This window comes from Mesoplodon bidens (genome assembly GCF_964165515.1).
Source record: "Mesoplodon bidens genome assembly, chromosome: 3".
Taxonomy (NCBI): domain Eukaryota; kingdom Metazoa; phylum Chordata; class Mammalia; order Artiodactyla; family Ziphiidae; genus Mesoplodon; species Mesoplodon bidens.
This window is the reverse complement of record NC_138178.1, coordinates 111,024,005-111,046,432: the sequence shown is the minus strand read 5'-3', so window position 1 is coordinate 111,046,432 and position 22,428 is coordinate 111,024,005. Positions and strand designations below refer to the sequence as shown.

The following is a 22,428-nucleotide window of genomic DNA, read 5'->3' as shown; positions in this document are numbered from 1 at the left end:
ATGTTGGTCACTAATGTGCCCAACCTCCTATTTTTATGTCTCTTCACCTTCAGTAGTCTAAGAGAGTACAGATAAACTGACTCAGGGAAGTACTGTGAACCAGTAAAAAAGTGGATTAAGTATTTAGTAGTAGCCTCTTACCAGAAGAGAGACAGAATGGGAAGGACTGCAAATAGTTCCTAAGAGTGATAATGAAGCTAAAAAGCCTTCCCAAGTACTTAGGAAATAAAGCAATCTGGAATGACTCTGAAGGAAAGTTAGGAAGTAATCAGCCTTTTAGTCAAAGACAGCAAATTAGGATTTTTCACTGTTCTTTATTAACACTACATGTTTTTTTACAATAAAATCTTATTCACTCATTCAAACAAAAATTGAATACCTACTTTCGGCAAACTGCTATGGAAAATTCAAAGATGGGGAAAAAATTTTTTTGCCATCAATAAGTAAAACAATATGTATCAACTATATCTCAATAAAACTGGAAAAAAAAGAAGTAAAATATAAATAATGTTAATACAAAATACCACAGGTAAACATCATAAGAAAGATAAAAAGTGTGGAAGAAGTTCAGAGAAACAAAAGATCTAGTTTATTCTGAAAACAAGTAAGTAAACACTTAATATTCAGATCTGAATAACTGATAATTAACTCTCTTTTCTTAATTTGGCCTTTAAAATCCTTCTCACTATAAACTGTAATATTTATGTGTGAAATATTATATCTCAGATTTGCCTTAAAATATCCCAGTTAAAAATAAATCAAATAAAAAAATATAAGTGGGGAAGATGAAACAAGAATGGCACGATGTTGAGTACTGAAGCTTGGTGAAGGGCTCAGGAGTATTTGACATACTAACGTGTATTTGAAAATTTCCATAACAAAAAGTTAAAAACAAGTCCAGTTTGAAACCAAATCAATTAATGATGACTCTGAAGCAGAAATATCTATATATGAAAATAACAGGAAAACAACAAAAATACAAAAGTCATTAAAAAAAGTCTTATGTTTAAAACTAAGACTGTTATTCCAAAATGAAGTATGAAATCAAGCTATAGTTACATTATTTCAAAACATATATTCTATTTAAAATATTTTTATTTTAATTTACACAGGCTTTTAAACTATTAAGGCTATTTGCTTATTAATATTCTCCTAATATATGTTAAAACTTAAATGATATGCATTTATGTAACAGTTCATTATTCTAAGGTTAAGTTCATTTTTTTCAATTAATATACTTTCACAAACCTGATAATAGTTAAAGGAAATCAAAATGTCAGTAAAGTCCAATTAACAAATTAAAAAAAAAAAAGCATAAAATTACAGAGTTGTGAACTATACCTGTAAAACACCCTCACATCCTTAAATATACCAGTAAAGGACCCCTGATTTTATTTTATTCCTAATATTTGTACTTGAATATATGTAGAAGCTGTTCTATCTGAGCAATCAACCTGCCAACATTTATATTCAAAAGTTACCAGTTTTCTAACAATTGTACTTACTTGCTGTTTCAATACCAGGTTCTTCACTCCTTCCATCACAAATTGTGATCCTGTATTCATGACTCGTGATAAGAGACTAGGTGCAAAAGAAGAGGACTGCACTAAGTACAAATTATCTCTCCAATTACAGACAGAATACTTGTCTGATTACACAATACATGCTGATGCTCTCTGTGCCTACCACCTTTGTTTTCACTAAACAGAAGTGACCTGAGAATTTCTGCTTCCATGGACACCCCTGCCACAATTTTATTTAACAATAAAATAGTAATAAAACTTTCTGACTAGTCGATATTAATAAAATATAAAAATTGAGAGCTGCCCTCAATGTAAACATTTTAATTGCTAAGCCTTAGCTATAGTATTCAAGCAAATTATTAACTGAAGAGAATTCCTTGCTTTCCTGATTGTCTTAATGTTAAAACAATAAATTAAAGATAGTAATCTAGAATATTAAAAAATGTATATGTATGTATAACTGAATCACTTTGCTGTACAGCAAAAATTAACACAGCATTGTAAATCAATGATACTTCAATCAAAAAAAGATAGTGGTTCAGATGACTCACTTTAGGAGTTCAAAACACACTGACATATTCAAAACATATATGTCTATAAGTATTACGAATAGGTCAAAAGTTACTGTGTTCTCTATATCATAGCTGCTAGACCGAATCCTGCATTGTATACTTTCTCCCCTCATACACAAAACCTATCATATAAAAATGTGAAGCACAACATACTTGATGAATTCTACCTCAACTCAGAAGACTGTTTAGTGTCTGAATTTTTAACAACAAAAATAACACAAATGACTTGCCATATTGGTTTTATATTTGTGGTTCAAAAAGTCTCTCACATGGAATCAAAGGATGCTTTGTGGGACAGAATGGTAATCTTGCATTTTGATATTAGAAGGCTAGGGAGATAACTAACGAGAACCTACTGTTTAGCACAGGGAACTCTACTCAATGCTCTGTGGTGATTTAAATTGGAAGGAAATCCAAAAAAGAGAGGATACATGTATATGTATAGTTGATTCACTTTGCTGCACAGCAGAAACTAACACATTGTAAAGCACTATATTCCAATAAAAATTAATTAAAAAAAAAGAAGGCTAGGGAAAGCCTTCAAATCATCCAAGGTTTTCTTATAACACATTTTATTAAAATCCTCAACTACAAAATCCGTAAGAAATCTAATAGGCTTTTAAGATGCAGTAAGATTTTAAGACAAAGAATTGGAAAGTCTGTTTCATTAAATGCACGAGAGTAATTTTCCAAATATATTTTCATTTTTCCTGTCTTGTCCTACTCCCCTCTGAAATGAAGAGATGGACAGAATGGAAATCATTTCTTTAACAAAAACAAAAGAAAGTAATCTCTGTTGGAGTGGACAGTTCTGAGGCAATTCCCAGGTACCAAGTAACTCTCAGGGAGTTAGTGGGCTCACCTGCACAGCACTGTCTGAAGGTGAGGCCAGATGGATTCATTTTGCCAAGCACGTACAAGGCCCTGCCTTAGGCCAAGTACTTTTACTTTTTGGAAACTGTTTCATTATAACTGGCAGCTCGGGGTAGGTAAACCGGTTTTCCTCCAGTTTCATGCTTTTGTTCTAAGCTCCAAAAAATAAGCTATGAATTTGAAGCTAGTATGGTATGGAAAAGAGCAGTTAAAATCACTTTGTTCAGCTCCTCTGAAAACCACACATACTGTACAGGATTTTCTGAAGTCAGAAGTCATACCCAGCCCTGAGGATTTCCTCTCTATCATTTAGCAGTATGCCTAGTTCCATCTTGAAGCTAGGTCTTGAGTGTCTAGCTTCAAGTCTATATTATCAATATTGCTATAAAAACAGTTTTTAAACTTCATGTATCTTCTGAAAATGAAAAACATAACTTTTTTTTTTTTTTTTTTTTTTTTTCGGTACGTGGGCCTCTCCCGTTGCGGAGCACAGGCTCCGGACGTGCAGGCTCAGCGGCCATGGCTCACGGGCCCAGCCGCTCCGCGGCATGTGGGACCTTCCCAGACCAGGGCACAAACCCGTGTCCCCTGCATCGGCAGGCGGACTCTCAACCACTGAGCCACCAGGGAAGCCCAAACATCATGTTTTAAGAACAAGGAAGCATACAAAGCCATACCATGTAAAATACTGAATTTAAACTACCTATGGAAGCTAAAGGCATGCTGACATTTGTTCTGTATCACAATGAAAACTTTCTGCATCCAAAGTGTCACACTGTGTTTTTAAGGCACAAAAGTCCAATTATGGTCTGGAGTACCAGACTTATTCAATCAGAATTATTAAAAATACTTACCCCATTGGTTTAGCGGTAGTGTTGCCATAGCTGGTAGGAGCTGAAGCCATCTTGGCAAAAGCCCTATGACATAAGAAAGTTATATTTAAACGCTGATTATTTGAGCTAACATTTAGTATCATGGCATTAGAATATCTACTGACTAACCATAAGTTTTACTATGCAGTTTCTGAAAAGAAATTTTTCAACTAATACAGTGTTTCAGTACAATCAACACTGAAACAATTATACAAACATTGATTATATAATTTGTAACCATGAAAAATAATGTTCAAGTAGAGAGCAACTGGTACTAAAACAGTGAAATTCTCTAAAAAAAACAAATGCATTAGTTCCCCAAACTTCAGGATTTCTCTTTTCTTTTTTAAATATCTGATCATTAACATGAAATAGAGACTTTCTGTTTTAAAAGGACAATCACATACTGATTAAGTTTAGTCTCTTTACTATTCTCCACATTCTATACTCTCTCATTCCCAGACACATGCCTTTGGGATGCTGTCCTTTGGGGGTATAAACTCACTGTCTTCTCCAATAAAAAACTGTACATCTCCTTTTAAGATTCAGCTCAAAACCACCACTTTCTTCATTAACACTATTCTAATTCTACTACTCAATGATATTTCCTTTTAGTTATATATACACTTTTATACTGAATTGCATACAGTCATTTATTTTCACATCTTTCTAAATGAATGTCTAGAATGTCTTTAACTAAACTATAGAATTCTTTATAGCTCTGCAAAAATATGGCACTTAGCTATGTTTTAAAAAATATTTTCCTTCTGGGAATATGTTCACTGTAGAGAATCCAGAAAACAGAATGCTCCCAGAAGAACCCTACCACTAAGAAGTAACCACTGTTAGGATTTCGGCATATATTCTTCTAATCTTTGAACATATGCATATACAACATATATACCTTAAAAACAAAATTAGTATCATATTGTACATACTGTTCTATAACATTTTAATAATAGCATGCCATAAACATTTTTATGTGAATCCATATTTTTTTTATAATTCCTAATCATTTCAAATGTTTTTGTAAATGGAAAAAAAACTCTACCTAAATACAAGAAAACATTATGAGAGTAAAAAAAGAATGGGGATCACTAAGATGTGGAAGATGAAAGGCTTAAAATATTCTATTTCAACCTGGACAAAATTTGCTGATACCATTAGAGAAATCCCAAACACAAAAATCACAATTTTGTTCTGAAAGGAGGATTTGAATCAGCTGTTTTCAGCAGTAGGCTGGAATTTCTGTCTTTAACAAAATTTATTTTTCACCTGAAATAGCAATATCTAAATATAAATAATATGTATCTAACTATCTCTAAGTAATAAAGGATTAAATAAAGAATATTATGTTTATATGGCTGAATATCATGCAACCACTATATACTACCATTGGAGACTACAGCTGAAACCTTGAACAACATGAGTTTGAACTATGCAGGTCCACTTATACTCATATTTTTATCAATAAATACTACAGTACTACACGATCTGTGGTTGGTTGAATCCATGGACACGGAACCAGGGATACAGAGGGCCAGCCCACTGTAAAGTAATACTTGGATTTGTAACTGTGCAGAGGGTTGGCGTCCCTAACCCCCAAGTTGTTCTAGGGTCAGCTGTATTTAAGACGATGAAAATCTGGCATAATGAAAGTTATTGGAACTCTAGAATACAAACTGCATCTATAACAATGATTTCCTGATTAAAAATATAAATATGTAATATGCATATAGAAGGATAAACACTATGGTTTATGGTAGACTCTGAATGGGGAGACTACAGGTAAATTTTTACTTTCTTTATACCTTTCTGAGTTTCCTAAAATTTTCTTCAATAAACTGATATAACCCTTACAATTAGAAAGAATCTTACAAATTAGAAATTATATATTGAATACTTTGTAACCATGTAAAATGATGCCCAAGACTGCCTTTCCTCTTTTAACACCAAATATTTGATTAGGAAGTTCCACATAAGTCATAATGTAAAACACAATGACATACACGACACAGCCAAATATTTAAGTGTATATGTTATAAAAATTAGAAAAGACAGTTTTCGGTTTCTTCTGTTAAACTAAGGTTTGTTGTCTACTTTTTTCTTATCATAAGAACACAGTGAAGAGGGCAGACAGCAGAAGCAAGAAGAACTACAATTCTGCAGCCTGTGGAAGGAAAACCACATTCACAGAAAGATAGACAAAATGAAAACGCAGAGGACTATGTACCAGATGAAAGAACAAGATAAAACCCCAGAAAAACAACTAAATGAAGTGGAGATAGGCAACCTTCCAGAAAAAAATTCAGAATAATGACAGTGAAGATGATCCAGGACCTCGGAAAAAGAATGGAGGCAAAGATCGAGAATAATACAAGAAATGTTTAACAAAGACCTAGAAGAATTAAAAAACAAACAGAGATGAACAACACAATAACTGAAATGAAAAATACACTAGAAGGAATCAATAGCAGAATAACTGAGGCAGAAGAACGGATAAGTGACCTGGAAGACAGAATGGTGGAATTCACTGCTGTGGAACAGAATAAAGAAAAAAGAATGAAAAGAAATGAAGACAGCCTAAGAGACCTCTGGGACAACATTAAACGCAACAAATTTCGTATTATAGGGGTCCCAGAAGGAGAAGAAGAGAGAAAGGACCCGAGAAAATAATTGAAGAGATTATAGTCAAAAACTTCCTTAACACGGGAAAGGAAATAGCCACCCAAGTCCAGGAAGCACAGAGAGTCCCATACAGGATAAACCCAAGAAGAAACATGCCAAGACACACAGTAATCAAATTGACAAAAATTAAAGACGAAGAAAAATTATTGAAAGCAACAAGGGAAAAATGACAAATAACATACAAGGAAACTCCCATAAGGTTAACAGCTGATTTCTCAGCAGAAACTCTACAAGCCAGAAGGGAGTACCATGATATATTTAAAGTGATGAAAGGGAAGAACCTGCAACCAAGATTACTCTACCCAGCAAGGATCTCATTCAGATTCGATGGAGAAATCAAAAGCTTTACAGACAAGCAAAAGGTAAGAGAATTCTGCACCACCAAACCAGCTCTATAACAAATTCTGAAGGAACTTCTCTAAGTGGGAAACATAAGAGAAGAAAAGAACCTACAAAAACAAAACCATAACAATTAAGAAAATGGTAATAGGAACATACATATTGATAATTACCTTAAACGTGAATGGATCAAATGCTCCAACCAAAGACACAGGTTTGCTGAATGGATACAAAAACAAGACCCATATATATGCTATCTTCAAGAGACCCACTTCAGACCTAGGGACACATAACAGACTGAAAGTGAGGGGATAGAAAAAGATATTCCATGCAAATGGAAATCAAAAGAAAGCTGGAGTAGCAATTCAAATATCAGATAAAATGGACTTTAAAATAAAGACTATTACAAGACGCAAAGAAGGCCACTACACAGTCATCAAGGCATCAATCCAAAAGAAGATATAAAAATTATAAATATATATGCACCCAACAAAGGAGCACCTCAATACATAAGACAACTGCTGACAGCTATCAAAGAGGAAATTGATAGTAACACAATAATAGTGGGGGACTTAAACAGCTCACTTACACCAATGGACAGATCATCCAGACAGAAAATTAATAAGGAAACACAAGCTTTAAATGACACAATAGACCAGATAGATTTCATTGCTATTTATAGGACATTCCATCCAAAAACAGCAGATTACACTTTCTTCTCAAGTGCACATGGAACATTCGACAAGATAGATAACATCTTGGGTCACAAATCAAGCCTCAGTAAATATAAGAAAATTGAAATCATATAAAGCATCTTTTCTGACCACAACGCTATGAGATTAGAAATCAATTACAGGGAAAAAACACAAACACATGGAGGCTAAACAGTATGCTATTAAATAAGCAGGAGATCACTGAAGATATCAAAAAGGAAATAAAAAAATACCTAGATACAAATTACAACAAAAACACGATGACGAAAAACCTATGGAATGCAACAAAAGCAGTTCTAAGAGGGAAGTTTATAGCAATACAAGTTTACCTCAAAAGATAAGAAAAATCTCAAATAAACAATCTAACCTTATACTTAAAGTAACTAGAGAAAGAACAAACAAAACCCAAAGTTAGTAGAAGGAAAGAAATCATAAAGATCAGAGCAGAAATAAATGAAATAGAAACAAAGAAAACAAGAGCAAAAATCAATAAAACTAAAAGCTGGTTGTTTGAGAAGATAAACAAAATTGATAAACCTTTAGCCACTCATCAAGAAAAAGAGGGAGAGGACTCAAATCAATAAAATTAGAAATGAAAAAGGAGAAGTTACAATGGACACTACAGATATACAAAGCATCAGAAGAGACTACTACAAGCAACTCTATTACAATAAAATGGACAACCTGGAAGAAATGGACAAATTCTTAGAAAGGTATAACCTTCCAAGACTGAACCAGGAAGAGATAGAAAATATGAACAGACCAATCACAAGTAATGAAATTGAAAATGTGATTAAAAATCTTCCAACAAACAAAAGTCCAGGATCAGATGGCTTCACAGGGAATTTAATCAAACGTTTAGAGAAGAGCTAACACCCATCCTTCTCAAACTTTACCAAAAATTGCAGAGGAGGGAACACTCCCAAACTCATTCTATGAGGCCACCATCAACCTGATACCAAAACCAGACAAAGATACTATACAAAAGAAAATTACAGACCTAAAACACTGATGAATATAGATGCAAAAATCCTCAACAAAATACTAGCAAACAGAATCCAACAAAACATTAAAAGGATCATACACAATGGACAAGTGGGTTTTATGCCAGGAATGCAAGGATTCTTCAATATACACAAATCAATCAATGTAATACAACATATTAACAAATTGAAGGAGAACAACCATATGATCTCAAGAGATGCAGAAAAGCTCCTGACAAAATTCAACACCCATTTATGATAAAAACTTTCCAGAAAGTGGGAATAGAGGGAACCTACCTCAACATAATAAAAGCCATATATGACAAACCCACGGCCAACATCATTCTCAATGGTGAAAAGCTGAAAGCATTTCCTCTAAGATCAGGAACAAGACAAGGGTGCCCACTTTCACCACTATTATTCAACATAATTTAGGAAGTTTTAGCCATGGCAATCAAAGAAGAAAAAGAAATAAAAGGAATATAAATTGGAAAAGAAGAAGTAAAACTGTCACTGTTTGCAGATGACATGATACTATACATAGAGAATCCTAAAGATGCCACCAGAAAACTACTGGAGCTAATCAATGAATTTGGTAAAGTTGCAGGATACAAAATTAATGCACAGAAATCTCTTGCATTCCTATGCACTAACAACGAAAGATCAGAAACAGAAATAAGGAAACAATCCCATTCACCACTGCAACAAAAATAATAAAATACCTAGGAATGAACCTACCTAAGGAGGTAAAAGACCTGTACTCAGAAGACCGTAAGACACTGATGAAAGAAGTGAAAGATGACACAAACAGATGGAGATATACCATGTTCTTGGATTGGAATAATCTATACTGTGAAAATGACTATACTACCCAAAGCAATCTACAGATTCAATGCAGTCCCTATCAAATTACCAGTGGCATTTTTTACAGAACTAGAACAAAAAACCTTAAAATTTGTATGGAGACACAAAAGACCCTGAATAGCCAAAGCAGTCTTGAGGGAAAAAAACAGAGCTGGAGAAATCAGACTCCCTGACTTCAGACTATACTACAAAGCTACAGTAATCAAGACAATATGGTACTGGCACAAAAACAGAAATACAGATCAATGGAACAGGATAGAAAGCCCAGAGGTAAACCCATGTACCTATGATCAACTAATCTATGACAAAGGAGGCAAGGATATAAAATGCAGAAAAGACAGTCTCTTCAATAAGTGGTGCTGGAAAAAATGGACAGCTACATGTAAAGTAATGAAATTAGAGCACTCCCTAACACCATACACAAAAATAAACTCAAAATGATTAGAGACCTAAATGTAAGACCGGACACTATAAAACTCTTAGAGGAAAACATAGGAGGAAGAAGAAAACTCTTTGACATAAATCACAGCAAGATCTTTTCGGGTCCACCTTCTAGAGTAATGGAAATAAAAACAAAAATAAAAAAACGGGACCTAATGAAACTTAAAAGCTTTTGCAAAGCAAAGGAAACTACAAACAAGATGAAAAGACAACCCTCAGAATGGGAGAAAATATTTGCAAAAGAATCAACGGACAATGGATTAATCTCTAAAATATATAAACAGCTCATGCAGCTCAATATTAAAAAAACAAACAACCCAATCAAAAAATGGGCAGAAGACCTAAATAGACATTTCTCCAGAGAAGACATAGAGATTGCCAGAAGCACATGAAAAGCTGCTCAACATCACAATTAGAGAAATGCAAATCAAAACTACAATGAGGTATCACCTCACACCAGTCAGAATGGCCATCATCAAAAAACCTACAAACAATAAATGCTGGAGAGGGTGTGGAGAAAACGGAACCCTCCTGCACTGTTGGTGGGAATGTAAATTGATACAGCCACTATGGAGAACAGTATGGAGGTTCCTTAAAAAACTAAAAATAGAATTACCATACGACCCAGCAATCCCACTACTGGGCATATACCCAGAGAAAACCATAATTCAAAAAGACACATGCATCCCAATGTTCATTGCAGCACTATTTACAATAGCCAGGTCATGGAAGCAACCTACATGTCCACTGACAGATGAATGGATAAAGAAGATGTGGTACATATATACAATGGAATATTACTCAGCCATAAAAAGGAACAAAATTGAGTTATTTGCAGAGACGTGGATGGATCTAGAGACTGTCATACAGAGTGAAGTCAGAAAGAGAAAAACAAATATCGTATATTAATGCACATGTGGATCCTAGAAAAATGGTACAGATGAACTGGTTTGCAGGGTAGAAACAGAGATACAGATGTAGAGAACAAACATATGGACACCAAAGGGAGAAAGTGGCGGGGGGTTGTGGTAGTGGTGGTGGGATGAATTGGGAGATTGGTATTGACATACATATACTAATATGTAAAAAATAGATAACTAATAAGAATCTGCTGTATAAAAAGTAAATAAAATTCCCAAAAAAGAAAACAGTGAAATAAAAGCAAATTGGAAAAAAAAAACAAACAGAAATATAGATAATAAAATGCAATCATAGACTCACAACTCAGAGATATCCCCTGTTAACAATTTGGTATATTTCTCTTCTATGCATATTTTTTTGATACACGTGAGATCAGAAGCATATTCCATCCTCTAGTCTTAAAAAAAATTATTTTAAGAAATAATCTGAAGATACTGTTGTAGAAAATTTGGAAATAAAGACCCAAAAGGAAAAAAATTCTACTACTCGGAGTTACCCACTGTTAGCATTTAAGTGAACAGAATTTTAGCTATGCAGTTATATGTATATATGTGTATTTCCATATAGACACACACAAATGGATGGATAAATGGATAGATAATAGGGATCGTAATGTAACAAATGTCATCCAAGTTTTGGCTTAAGTGTTACCTACCCAGAGGCTTACCCTGATCTCCTCAACAAATTTAGCTAATACCCCAACAAATTAAGATCACTTAGTTTTATTTTCTTTATATCACTTAATATGGTGAATATGGTTTAACAGAACTCTGTTCATTTGTTTGCTTATATGTTGACTTATTGTTCCCTCAACACAAATGTAAATTCAGTTAAAGTAGGAGCCTTCCATAGCATGTTTACTATTGTATTCTTTTTAAAATAAATTTTATTTATTCATTTTTATTTTTGGCTGCGTTGGGTCTTTGTTGCTGTGCATGGGCTTTCTCTGGTTGTGGTGAGCAGGCGCTACTCTTTGTTGCGGTGCATGGGCCGCTCATTGCAGTGGCTTCTCTTGTTGCAGAGCACTGGCTCTAGGCACGTGGGCTTCAGTAGTTGTGGCACGTGGGCTCAGCAGTTGTGGCATGTGAACTCTAGGGCGCAGGCTCAGTAGTTGTGGCGCATGGACTTAGTTGCTCCGCAGCATGTGGGATCTTCCCGGGCCAGGGCTTGAACCCGTGTCCCATGCATTGGCAGGCAGATTCTTAACCACTGCGACACCAGGGAAGCCCCACTATTGTATTCTTAATGTCTAGAAGAGTCCCTAGTCACTGAGACAAAGGAAGTTATTTATCAAACAAATCATTGAATAGTAAACTATATTTCACTTTGTAACATAACGTGGCCATTTCTCAGTGGTCATTAGAATAAGTCCTCCACAACATGATTTTTAATGACTCAGTTGCATTCCTGTGGAAATGACATAATTTCAATCCTTGACATTCAGGTTGATTTTCAAAATTCGATTATTACAATCGCTTCTAAGATTTTACGACTCCAATTTCTTCTTCGGGATTAATTCTTAAGAGAAGTGCTACGTCAAAGTTATTCTTTTAAAAAACTTTTCATACCAGCCAGCAAAATTTTGACTATTTATATTTCTAATAGTAGAGTATAAATGCATCAGTTAATTTTCCTGGATCCTTGGCACAATATTTTCTAAATTTTTGCATTATATTAATCTGCATTTCTCTGATTATTAGTAAAATTAAAATATTTAAAAAATGTTTTTGAGATATTTGACCCACAACATTTCAGTCTTTGACTTTCTCATCTCACATCTTTGAAGAAAATATAGGAAAAAATATGTCTAGGAAAGAAAGGCATCACTATTTTATATAAAGTTGTGGAAAGGGTGGGGGAGATACGGAAATATTTATGCCATTGAATAAAAAAAAATACTAAGGCACTGTTTAGTTTTCTTAGTAACATTCCCATTTTCTTGGGAACTCAACTTCCATTGTACTCTCTTAAATGGTAAGAACTGAAGAATAAAATAAAACTTACTTCCACTGTTTGATATATTGTAAGGGATTAAGGTTGCATCCAGCATCAGTTAAAGCTTTTTTGTATTGCTCCAAATCAGCCTGAAATAAGAAAAGAATCATATGACAAAAAATTTTACTTTCATGAAAGAGACCACTTTGTTTGTTGTCACTGGATTAATCAGAAAGTTAGACTAAAGGCATGAGCACCTAAGTAAAGAGGAGTGGTATCTTAAGGGAGTACCCAAATGAGCATGAGATAAAAGTCACGTAAAATGAAAATTACCTTTGACAGGCTCCCAAATCACCTATATAGTGTTTTGTCATCCCTCAGTAAGCCCAACAGAGTCAGATTTTCCTCCACTGTTGACATAGATTGCTTGTCCTTGGGATAAGCATTAAATGAAAGATCTGGCTTGATCAAGAATATTCCAAAATTGGAAACATGAGAGGAATGACGTTGACTTAGGGGACCTGCAGATTCAGGTTATCCCATCTTATATTCACTGCAGAGATCCAAATTTATTAACTGAACAGCAGGTGTCCTACACTTTTTTTTTTTCTTTTTGCAGTACGCGGGCCTCTCACCGTTGTGGCCTCTCCCGTTGCGGAGCACAGGCTCCGGACGCGAAGGCTCAGCAGCCATGGCTCACTGGCCTAGCCGCCCCGCGGCATGTGGGATCTTCCTGGACCGGGGAACGAACCCGTGTCCCCTGCATCAGCAGGTGGACCCTCAACCACCAGGGAAGCCCATGTCCTACACTTTTTAAATAGTTTTCTTTCTTACTCATTTTTTATTTCCTAATGAGTAAAGTCTAGTTGAATTCATATATGTCACCAGAGCCTATCATCACAGTGACTCCATTATAAAAATTTAAAAGAAAGAAACTTTTAAGCTCACCATCAAATCAGAGATGTTCACTACTTTGCATTTGGGGGGTTATTACATTAGTAGTCAAAATTTGCGTCAAGCCACTTAATGACCACTTAAACTTATAAAAAGACATAATTCTTACCAAAAACAAATGAAATAAGATAATGTGGTCAAATTAAGGGAAACTGCATTAAGTTTTGAAATAATATATTCCTAAGAAAATATAACTAAGCTATTAGAATCCCTTAAAGGAACACCCCCATTAATGACAGAGATGTTTCTAGAAAGAAAACTATACAGTAATCCCCTCCCTTCAGTAGTTTTGCTTTCCATGGTTTCAGTTGCTGTGGTCAACTGAGGTCTGAAAATACTAAATGGAAATTCCCAGAAATAAACAATTCATATTGTGTGCCGTTTGAGTAGTGTGATTAAAACTTGTGCTTTCCTGATCAGTCCTGCCCCAACCATTGACATCATCTGCTCCTCACATCTAACAATCGATACCATCATGGCTTGATGACACAGGATCATCTGAAGCAGACGATTCTCCTTCAGTCAGAAGGTCAATAGTAGCCTAATGCTACATCACCATGCCTGTGTCATTCACCTCATTTCATCTCATCATGCAGGCATTTTATCAGCTCACATCATCATCATAGGAAGGATGACTACAGTACAATATATTTTGAGAGAGAGAGTCCACATTCACATAACTTTTATTATAGCATATTGTTATAATTATTCTATTTTATTATTAGTTATTGTTGTTAATCTCTTACTGTGCCTAATTTATAAATTAAACTTTATCATAGGTATGTATGTATGTATGTATAGAAAAAAACAGTATATATGGTAGTGGCGGGGGGCGTTTGGTACTCTCCATGGTTTCAGGCATCCACTGGGGGTCATGGAACATATCTCCCTTGGATAAGGGGGAGACTACTGAACTTCCTTACTGAATTAAAATAAAAGTCAAGAAATGTATTCTTAGGATAAAGCAGAATTGACCTAAAGCAAATATTGGGTTTACTTTGCTGTTTTAACATGCCAAACAAAAAGAGGCCTTACAATCTACCGACATTAGAAAAATAATTGCTACCAGCAAAGGAAAGGAGTTTACAACAGCCATATCATTCTAGGTGTCATTCCCAAGTTCCTTATGCTAGTTGCTCATCCAATAAAATTATACGAAGTTAACATTAGAAAGAGTTAATAGGTCTCTAACCCAGCAACAAGACTGATAGTAAAAATCACTGCTTTCCTTCACAGTATTACCTCTACATACTTAAAAAAGTTTTTTTCCTCAAAAGCAACTGATGGCTTATTACAGAAAAAAAACATAACAAAATATCCCACAATCTACTCTTCCAGTGAGAAAAAAATCTAGAAAGGAAGATAGATTATTTTCCAATCATTCTTAGAAATTTATTCTGATATAAAAAGTAGTTTTACTGCAATACAGTCTCTCAACTTTATTTTTATATGGATCAAATGATAGATGTGAATCTGAAGTTTAATCTTAGGAAAGAATTGATACAATATTTATATAACTTTTGGAAATTTAGATATTTTCCTCCAAGTGAATTCTCTATATTCTATAATGGACATTAGTTTTTTTTTTTTTTAATTTGTTTGTTTATTTTGGGCTGTGTTGGGTCTTCGTTGCCTCACGTGGGCTTTCTCTAGTTGTGGTGAGGGGGGCTACTCTTCGTTGCGGTGCAGGTGCTTCTCACTGTGGTGGCTTCTCTTGTTGCGGAGCACAGGCTCTAGGCACACGGGCTTCAGTAGTTGAGGGCTCAGTAGTTGTGGCTCGCAGGCTCTAGAGCGTAGGCTCAGTAGCTGTGGCGCATGGGCTTAGTTGCTCTGCGGCACGTGGGATTTTCCTGGGCCAGGGATCAAACCCACATACCGCTGCACTGGCAGGCGGATTCTTAACCACTACGCCTCCAGGGAAGTCCCTGGACATTAGTTTTAAAACAACTGTAAAATATTACCAAACTTTTACTTTAGGTTAAAGCAAAATTCCTTCTAAGGAAAATAAGTATTAGTGGCTATAGCTTAAAGAAATGGAACTTCTAGGATCATCACATCATGAGAAATGATAAGATCAATCTTTCAAAAGGCAGAGCAAACTTGGTTAACTTAGTTTAGAATAGTTATTTTCCAGAAATAAGAATTTTGGTCACAAATTCAGTTCATATTCTAACAACTTAAAAGTGGTGAGATATTTCATGAGTAAACAGTTCTCTTGGTGACAATAAATACTGCTATAATATTCAGCGGTAAATAGAACTAGCCTTATGAAATTTTTTTTTCTTTTAAAGGAAGGAATGAAGTAATTATTTGGTTACAGTGATTTTTACTTCCATTTTCTGAAACAAGCGAGTATTCTCCCTTCCTCCCAATAACTGAATACAGAGGACATACCTCAGAAGGTGCTTGCTGTGCACTTATGTAATAGATAAGAAACAGCCTCATTTTATCTTCTGGAGTTCCCGCTACAAAGGGGAAAATAGATAAGGAAAAAAAGACTTTCATAATTCTGGTTGTTATGTGTTATAGTCAACACTATAAACTCAAAGCATACATAAATATGACAAGACAAACTAAGGCTCTTGATTCAAATGATTTAACGTTATAGGCACTAAATTACAACCATGTAAAACACAGATATGGAAAAAGATTAAATACTATGGGATTACAGGGATGAACTATGGAAGCATCTCTATTCTATCTTCCAAACTGTCTATAGTGCTGTGATTTATGTATCAGATCTAAACTCAAAAAGGTATAGGTAGGATAATCATACAATTCTAAAATAGTACACTTTTGAGATGAAAAGGGGGATGCTTGTAATAAGTATGTAAGGACAACTGGTATACAAATGGGACTATCCTGGGAAACCAGTTGCATGGTCCCCTTAGGTACTGGGTTATGAAAACCTGCTGGCTAAAATCATCTAACTGAGCCTAAGGTCATACTTTTGAAATTGAAGCCACTAAATATACATTTCTCCCCTTTCTGAAGGGTCTATGAAGATTTGGAAAAACCATATGTCTATAGTATAATAAACACCATTGTATTATGCAGATTATATCTGCCTGAAATTTTAAGACAAAACAAAGGATTTCAGAGAAATTTCTTGCTTGCAGTGCATCCTTTGAGCTACTACTCCTATTATCCAAAGCCCGAGACTGTCCAGAGAATCCTTTTATTTTCCCCTCAACACTGGGTGTACTTCGATGCAAAGTGATAAGGCACTGGTCATGGGTAACTCAGTTTCACTATTTAACAAATACCAGTATGCACTCTCACTTCAAAGTGTGTCCCAATACGTAAGAACTCAGAATTGTTATACTTTATTACAGAATAAAGACAAGAGTAATTTTTTCAAAACATATTGACTGATGACCCATTGATTTTCTATCTTCAAATTATCCTTACTCCCTAAATATGACAAAGACTGGTAATAAAGATCAATGACAGGTTCTCCAACATTCTCATGCTTACAAATAAAGATTGTATTTTAGATATACTGAAGTAGGTTACTGGATTCAGGGTTTTGTTTAAATCCTAGGAGAAAGCTGATATTTTTGTTTTAGCAGGTAATTAGCCTCGATGGGTTCAGGCCAAAGCTCCTACCAGCCTCTGTGAGCCGTTTCCATCATGGATTCTATTTTTAAAATGTTTGCAGTGCTACTGGGATCTGTCCCACTGCCCAGCAGCCAGTACGGGAACTTGGAGGTCATCTAGTCCTTCACCTCTCAGTCTTTGGAATGCTGTTTAGGATCAGATTCATGCACGTACAACTCAGAGGTGAGCCCAGGAATTCATAAACAACTTTATGGGGTTGCTTTCCTGAGCTCCTTCCTTCTGCAATCTCCCTGGTACTTTCCAGTTTCCTTGGCCTTCCCTTTTTAGTGCTCCAGCCAGAAAGCTTTGGCTTTAGGTACCCTGCTCCATTGTGTATTTCCTGCAGTTATGACAAAGCAGTTAGAGGACAAAAAGAAAAAGAGGAACGGGGCTTGCCGTAGGCTCTTGGAACAATAGCTCCTAAGATACGAGAGACAGGTTCCCCTCCTCAGAGTTTTAGGGGCCTGTGGGTTCCTGCTGGTGCTTTTAATATCCGCAGCACAGAGCATAGCCTCTTCGAGCTGATGTCTGGGTCCTTTGGACATGTTCCATTAGGTTTTAAGTACTTTTCTTGCTTTCTGACACAAGAAAATGTTTCAGGCTCATTTTGTACTTTCTCTCCCTGGAATCAACCATACTCCAATGAGTCCTAGTGGAAAGTGGAATATATAAGGCTAAAATTTTTACTACTGGGGAACTGTTGCTCCTAGCCCTGCTCAGTTGGCAGAGTTAGGGAATATATATATATGTATGTGTACACACACACACGCATATCTATATTTATTTCTCTATTTGGCAAGTATTTAACAAAAACACCAAGTCTACATCAGCACCTCCAATTCCAATCCAATATTACTAGGGTTCATTCTAGTTTTCTTCATTTCCATAGTTATAACTTCCATTTCTGACAGTGGGAAACCTGGCTCCCTTTTTTTTTTTTTTTTTGCGGTATGCGGGCCTCTCACTGTTGTGGCCTCTCCCGTTGCGGAGCACAGGCTCCGGACGCGCAGGCTCAGTGGCCATGGCTCATGGGCCCAGCCGCTCCGCGGCATGTGGGATCTTCCCGGACCGGGGCACGAACCCGCGTCCCCTGCATCGGCAGGCAGACTCTCAACCACTGCGCTACCAGGGAAGCCCCTGGCTCCCTTTTTATTACCTGATGTATTTACTTATTTATCCAGTCCCCTGTATGTAACAAATATCTTATCTCTCCCACTGTCCCCTTGCCTGCATGGACGTTGTCTCCTCCACTTGGGCTCTGATTCTCTACAATGGACCCACCCACATGCCTGGCTATAATTCTCACCCCACCTGAGCCAATGTTTGGTTTGTCCTATTCAGGGTCACCCCCCTTAATCTGATAGGACTCTTATACCCTTATAACTGCTCCCACATGTGGACGCTCTGCTCACTTCACTTGGACTTTGACATTTCATGCTGGATTACCAACCCTCCCTTTACCGGATATGTGGATGCCCTCCTCATCCTGCTCAGGTTCTGACATCTTGTTCTGGGCTGAAGTGGTACTACACTGCTACTGTGCATGAATGCCTACCTTGCTCTGCTCTACTTAATGTCTTTAATAATAAATGGTTTGAGAAAGTAAGGGAAGGGAAAAAGAAAGGTTCTGATTGCTTTTTTTAATCAACACACTTAATTGCTTCAACTTTACTCAAAATTTATTGTAAATAACAAGTAATAAATAGCTCTGAAGTGATGGACTTAGATGTATTTTTCATATTTTTAATTGTAAAGTACACATATCTTCAAAATGTTATGTTCTCCCCACAAATCTAACTTTTTAAAAGTGTGAGAAATACTATGGCTTCTCAGAAGTTTTTATGAATAGAACCCTTTAATTACAAACAAATGAAAAAAAATTTTAAACTTACTTTCCAACGTGATATAAAATCTAAAAGTCAGACCAAAACTATAACTCAAAAAACATCATTATTTACTTGAAAAGATTGTATGTAAAATATAAGCTAAATAGCTTATATGCTTTTTATTCATTTTTCAAAAGAGCTGAGATTTGAATTGAAAACTCTTCTGAAATTATTAAGCCTGTAAAGTTTAGAGAATTTTAGTGGCTTAAACCCTATGAAGATCTTATGATCATTATGATTGAAAACAATGATTAGATTATATTTTCTAAGTGCAAATAGTTATATCTTGTTTTAAGAAAATCTAACAAACATATATTTAGATAAATATAAATATAAAGGGACTGTCTACAGAGTTTCTCTAAAAGTGAATTCCCAGGGGCCTCAGACGTGAATCCGGGGTGCAAACAACTGTCAAGCCCAGGCAGAGTCCCTGGCACGCTGGGCAGCAGGGGTGGTGCAGATGGCCTGGCTCTGACCCCGAGAACACCAGGTCACCCTGTGCACCTCAGGCCACAGCACTGTCCCTCCGGCTGCTCCAGGTCCCCATGGCCGCACACCAGCCAGGCGGTTCCAGGGATTTGGATGTCCGTGCCTTTGGGGGACCATTACTTCGTCTGCCACATGCCGTGTAGCTGACAGGGTCTTGGTACTCTGGTGGGGTGTCAGGCCTGTGCCTCTGAGGAGGGAGAGCTGAGTTCAGGACACTGGTCCACCAGAGACCTCTCAACTCCATGTAATATCAAATGGCGAAAGTTCTCCCAGAGATCTCCATCTCAACACAAAGACCCAGCTCTACTCAACGACCAGCAACCTACAGTGCTGGACACCCTATGCCAAACAACTAGCAAGACAGGAACACAACTCCACCCATTAGCAGAGAGGCTGCCTAAAATCATAATAAGGTCACAGACACCCCAAAACACATCACCGGATGCAGTCCTGCTGACGAGAAAGACAAGATCCAGCTTCATCCACCAGAACACAGGCACTAGTCCTAGCCACCAGGAAGGCTACACAACACACTGAACCAACCTTAGCCACTAGGGGCAGACACCAAAAACAACGGGAACTACAAACCTGCAGCCTGCGAAAAGGAGACCCCAAACACAGTAAGTTAAGCAAAATGAGAAGACAGAGAAACACACAGCAGATGAAGGAGCAAGGTAAAAACCCACCACACCAAACAAATGAAGAGGAAATAGGCAGTCTACATGAAAAAGAATTCAGAATAATGACTGTAAAGATGATCCAAAATATCGGAAATAGAATGGAGAAATTACAAGAAACGTTTAACAAGGACATGGAAAAACTAAAGCACACACAAACAATGATGAACAACACAACAAATACAATTAAAAATTCTCTAGAAGGAATCAATAGCAGAATAACTGAGGCAGAAGAACGGATAAGTGACCTGGAAGATAAAATAGTGGAAATAACTACTGCAAAGCAGAATAAAGAAAAAAGAATGAAAAGAATTGAGGACACTCTCAGAGACCTCTGGGACAACATTAAACCCACCAACATTCGAATTATAGGGGTCCCAGAAGAAGAAAAGAAAAACAAAAGGACTGAGACAATATTTGAAGAGATTATAGTTGAAAACATCCCTAATATGGGAAAGTAAATAGTCAATGAAGTCCAGGAAGCACAGAGAGTCCAATATAAGATAAATCCAAGGAGAAACACGCTAAGACACATATTAATCAAACTATCAAAAATTAAGTACAAAGAAAAAATATTAAAAGCAGCAAAGGAAAAGCAACAAATAACATACAAGGGAATCCCCATAAGGTTAACAGCTGAACTTTCAGCAGAAACTCTGCAAGCCAGAAGGGAGTGGCAGGACGTATTTAAAGTGAAGAAAGGGAAAAACCTACAACCAAGATTACTCTACCAAGCAAGGATCTCATTCAGATTTGACAGAGAAATTAAAACCTTTACAGAGAAGCAAAAGATAAGAGAAATCCGCACCACCAAACCAGCTGTACAACAAATGCTAAAGGCACTTCTCTAGGCAGGAAACACAAGAGAAGGAAAAGACCTATAATAAGAAACCAAAAACTATTAAGAAAATGGTAATAGGAACATAAATATCGATAACTACCTTAAATGTAAATAGATTAAATGCTCCAACCAAAAGATACAGACTGGCAGAATGGATACAAAAACAAGACCCGTATATATGCTGTCTACAAGAGACCCACTTCAGACCTAGGGACACATACAGACTGAAAGTGAGGGGAAGGAAAAAGATATTCCATGCAAATGGAAATCAAAAGAAAGCTGGAGTAGCAATTCTTGTATCAGACAAAATAGACTTTAAAATAAAGACTATTACAAGAGACAAAGAAGGACACTATATAATGATCAAGGGATCAATCCAAGAAGAAGACATAAGAATTGGAAATATTTATGCACCCAAAATAGGAGCACCTCAATACCTAAGGCAAATGCTAATAGTCACACAAGGAGAAATCGACAGTAACACAATCATAGTAGGGGACTTTAACACCCCACTTTCTTCAATGGACAGATCATCCAAAATGAAAATAAATAAGGAAACACAAGCTTTAAATGATACATTAAACAAAATGGAATTCATTGATATTTATAGGACATTCCATCCAAAAACAACACAATACACTTTATTCTCAAGTGCTCATGGAATATTCTCCAGGAAAGATCATATCTTGGGTCACAAATCAAGGCTTGGTAAATTTAAGAAAACTGAAATTGTCTCAAATATCTTTTCTGACCACAATGCTGAGACTAGATACCAATTACAGGAAAAAAAATGTAAAAAACACAAACACATCAGGCTAAACAATACATTAGTATATAACCAAGAGATCACTGAAGAAATCAAAGAGGAAATCAAAAAATACCTAGAAACAAATAACAATGAAAACACGATGACCCAAAATCTATGGGATGCAGCAAAAGCAGTTCTAAGAGGGAAGTTTATAGCATTACAATCCTACCTCAAGAAACAAGAAACATCTCCAATAAACAACCTAACGTTACACCTAAAGCAATTAGAGAAAGAAGAACAAAATAACCGCAAAGTTAGCAGAAGGAAACAAATCATAAAGATCAAATCAGAAATAAATGAAAAAGAAATGAAGGAAACTATATCAACGATCAATAAAACTAAAAGCTGGTTCTTTGAGAAGATAAACAAAATTGATAAACCATTAGCCATACTCATCAAGAAAAAAAGGGAGAGGACTCAAATCAATATACTTAGAAATGAAAAAGGAG

At 36.0% G+C, this 22,428-nt stretch overlaps 1 protein-coding gene across 1 annotated transcript in view; it reads right to left on the bottom strand.

Moving 5' to 3' along the window:
• SCFD1 (sec1 family domain containing 1) overlaps positions 1–22,428 on the bottom strand; it is a 143,715-nt gene that overhangs the window by 25,899 nt on the left and 95,388 nt on the right. The window contains exons 16-19 of the mRNA XM_081227676.1: positions 16,073–16,143; positions 12,794–12,873; positions 3,823–3,885; positions 1,506–1,581 (exon numbers count right to left, since the gene is read on the bottom strand). Of these exons, the coding sequence (XP_081083802.1) occupies positions 1,506–1,581; positions 3,823–3,885; positions 12,794–12,873; positions 16,073–16,143 (290 nt within the window). The remainder of the gene's footprint in view (positions 1–1,505; positions 1,582–3,822; positions 3,886–12,793; positions 12,874–16,072; positions 16,144–22,428) is intronic.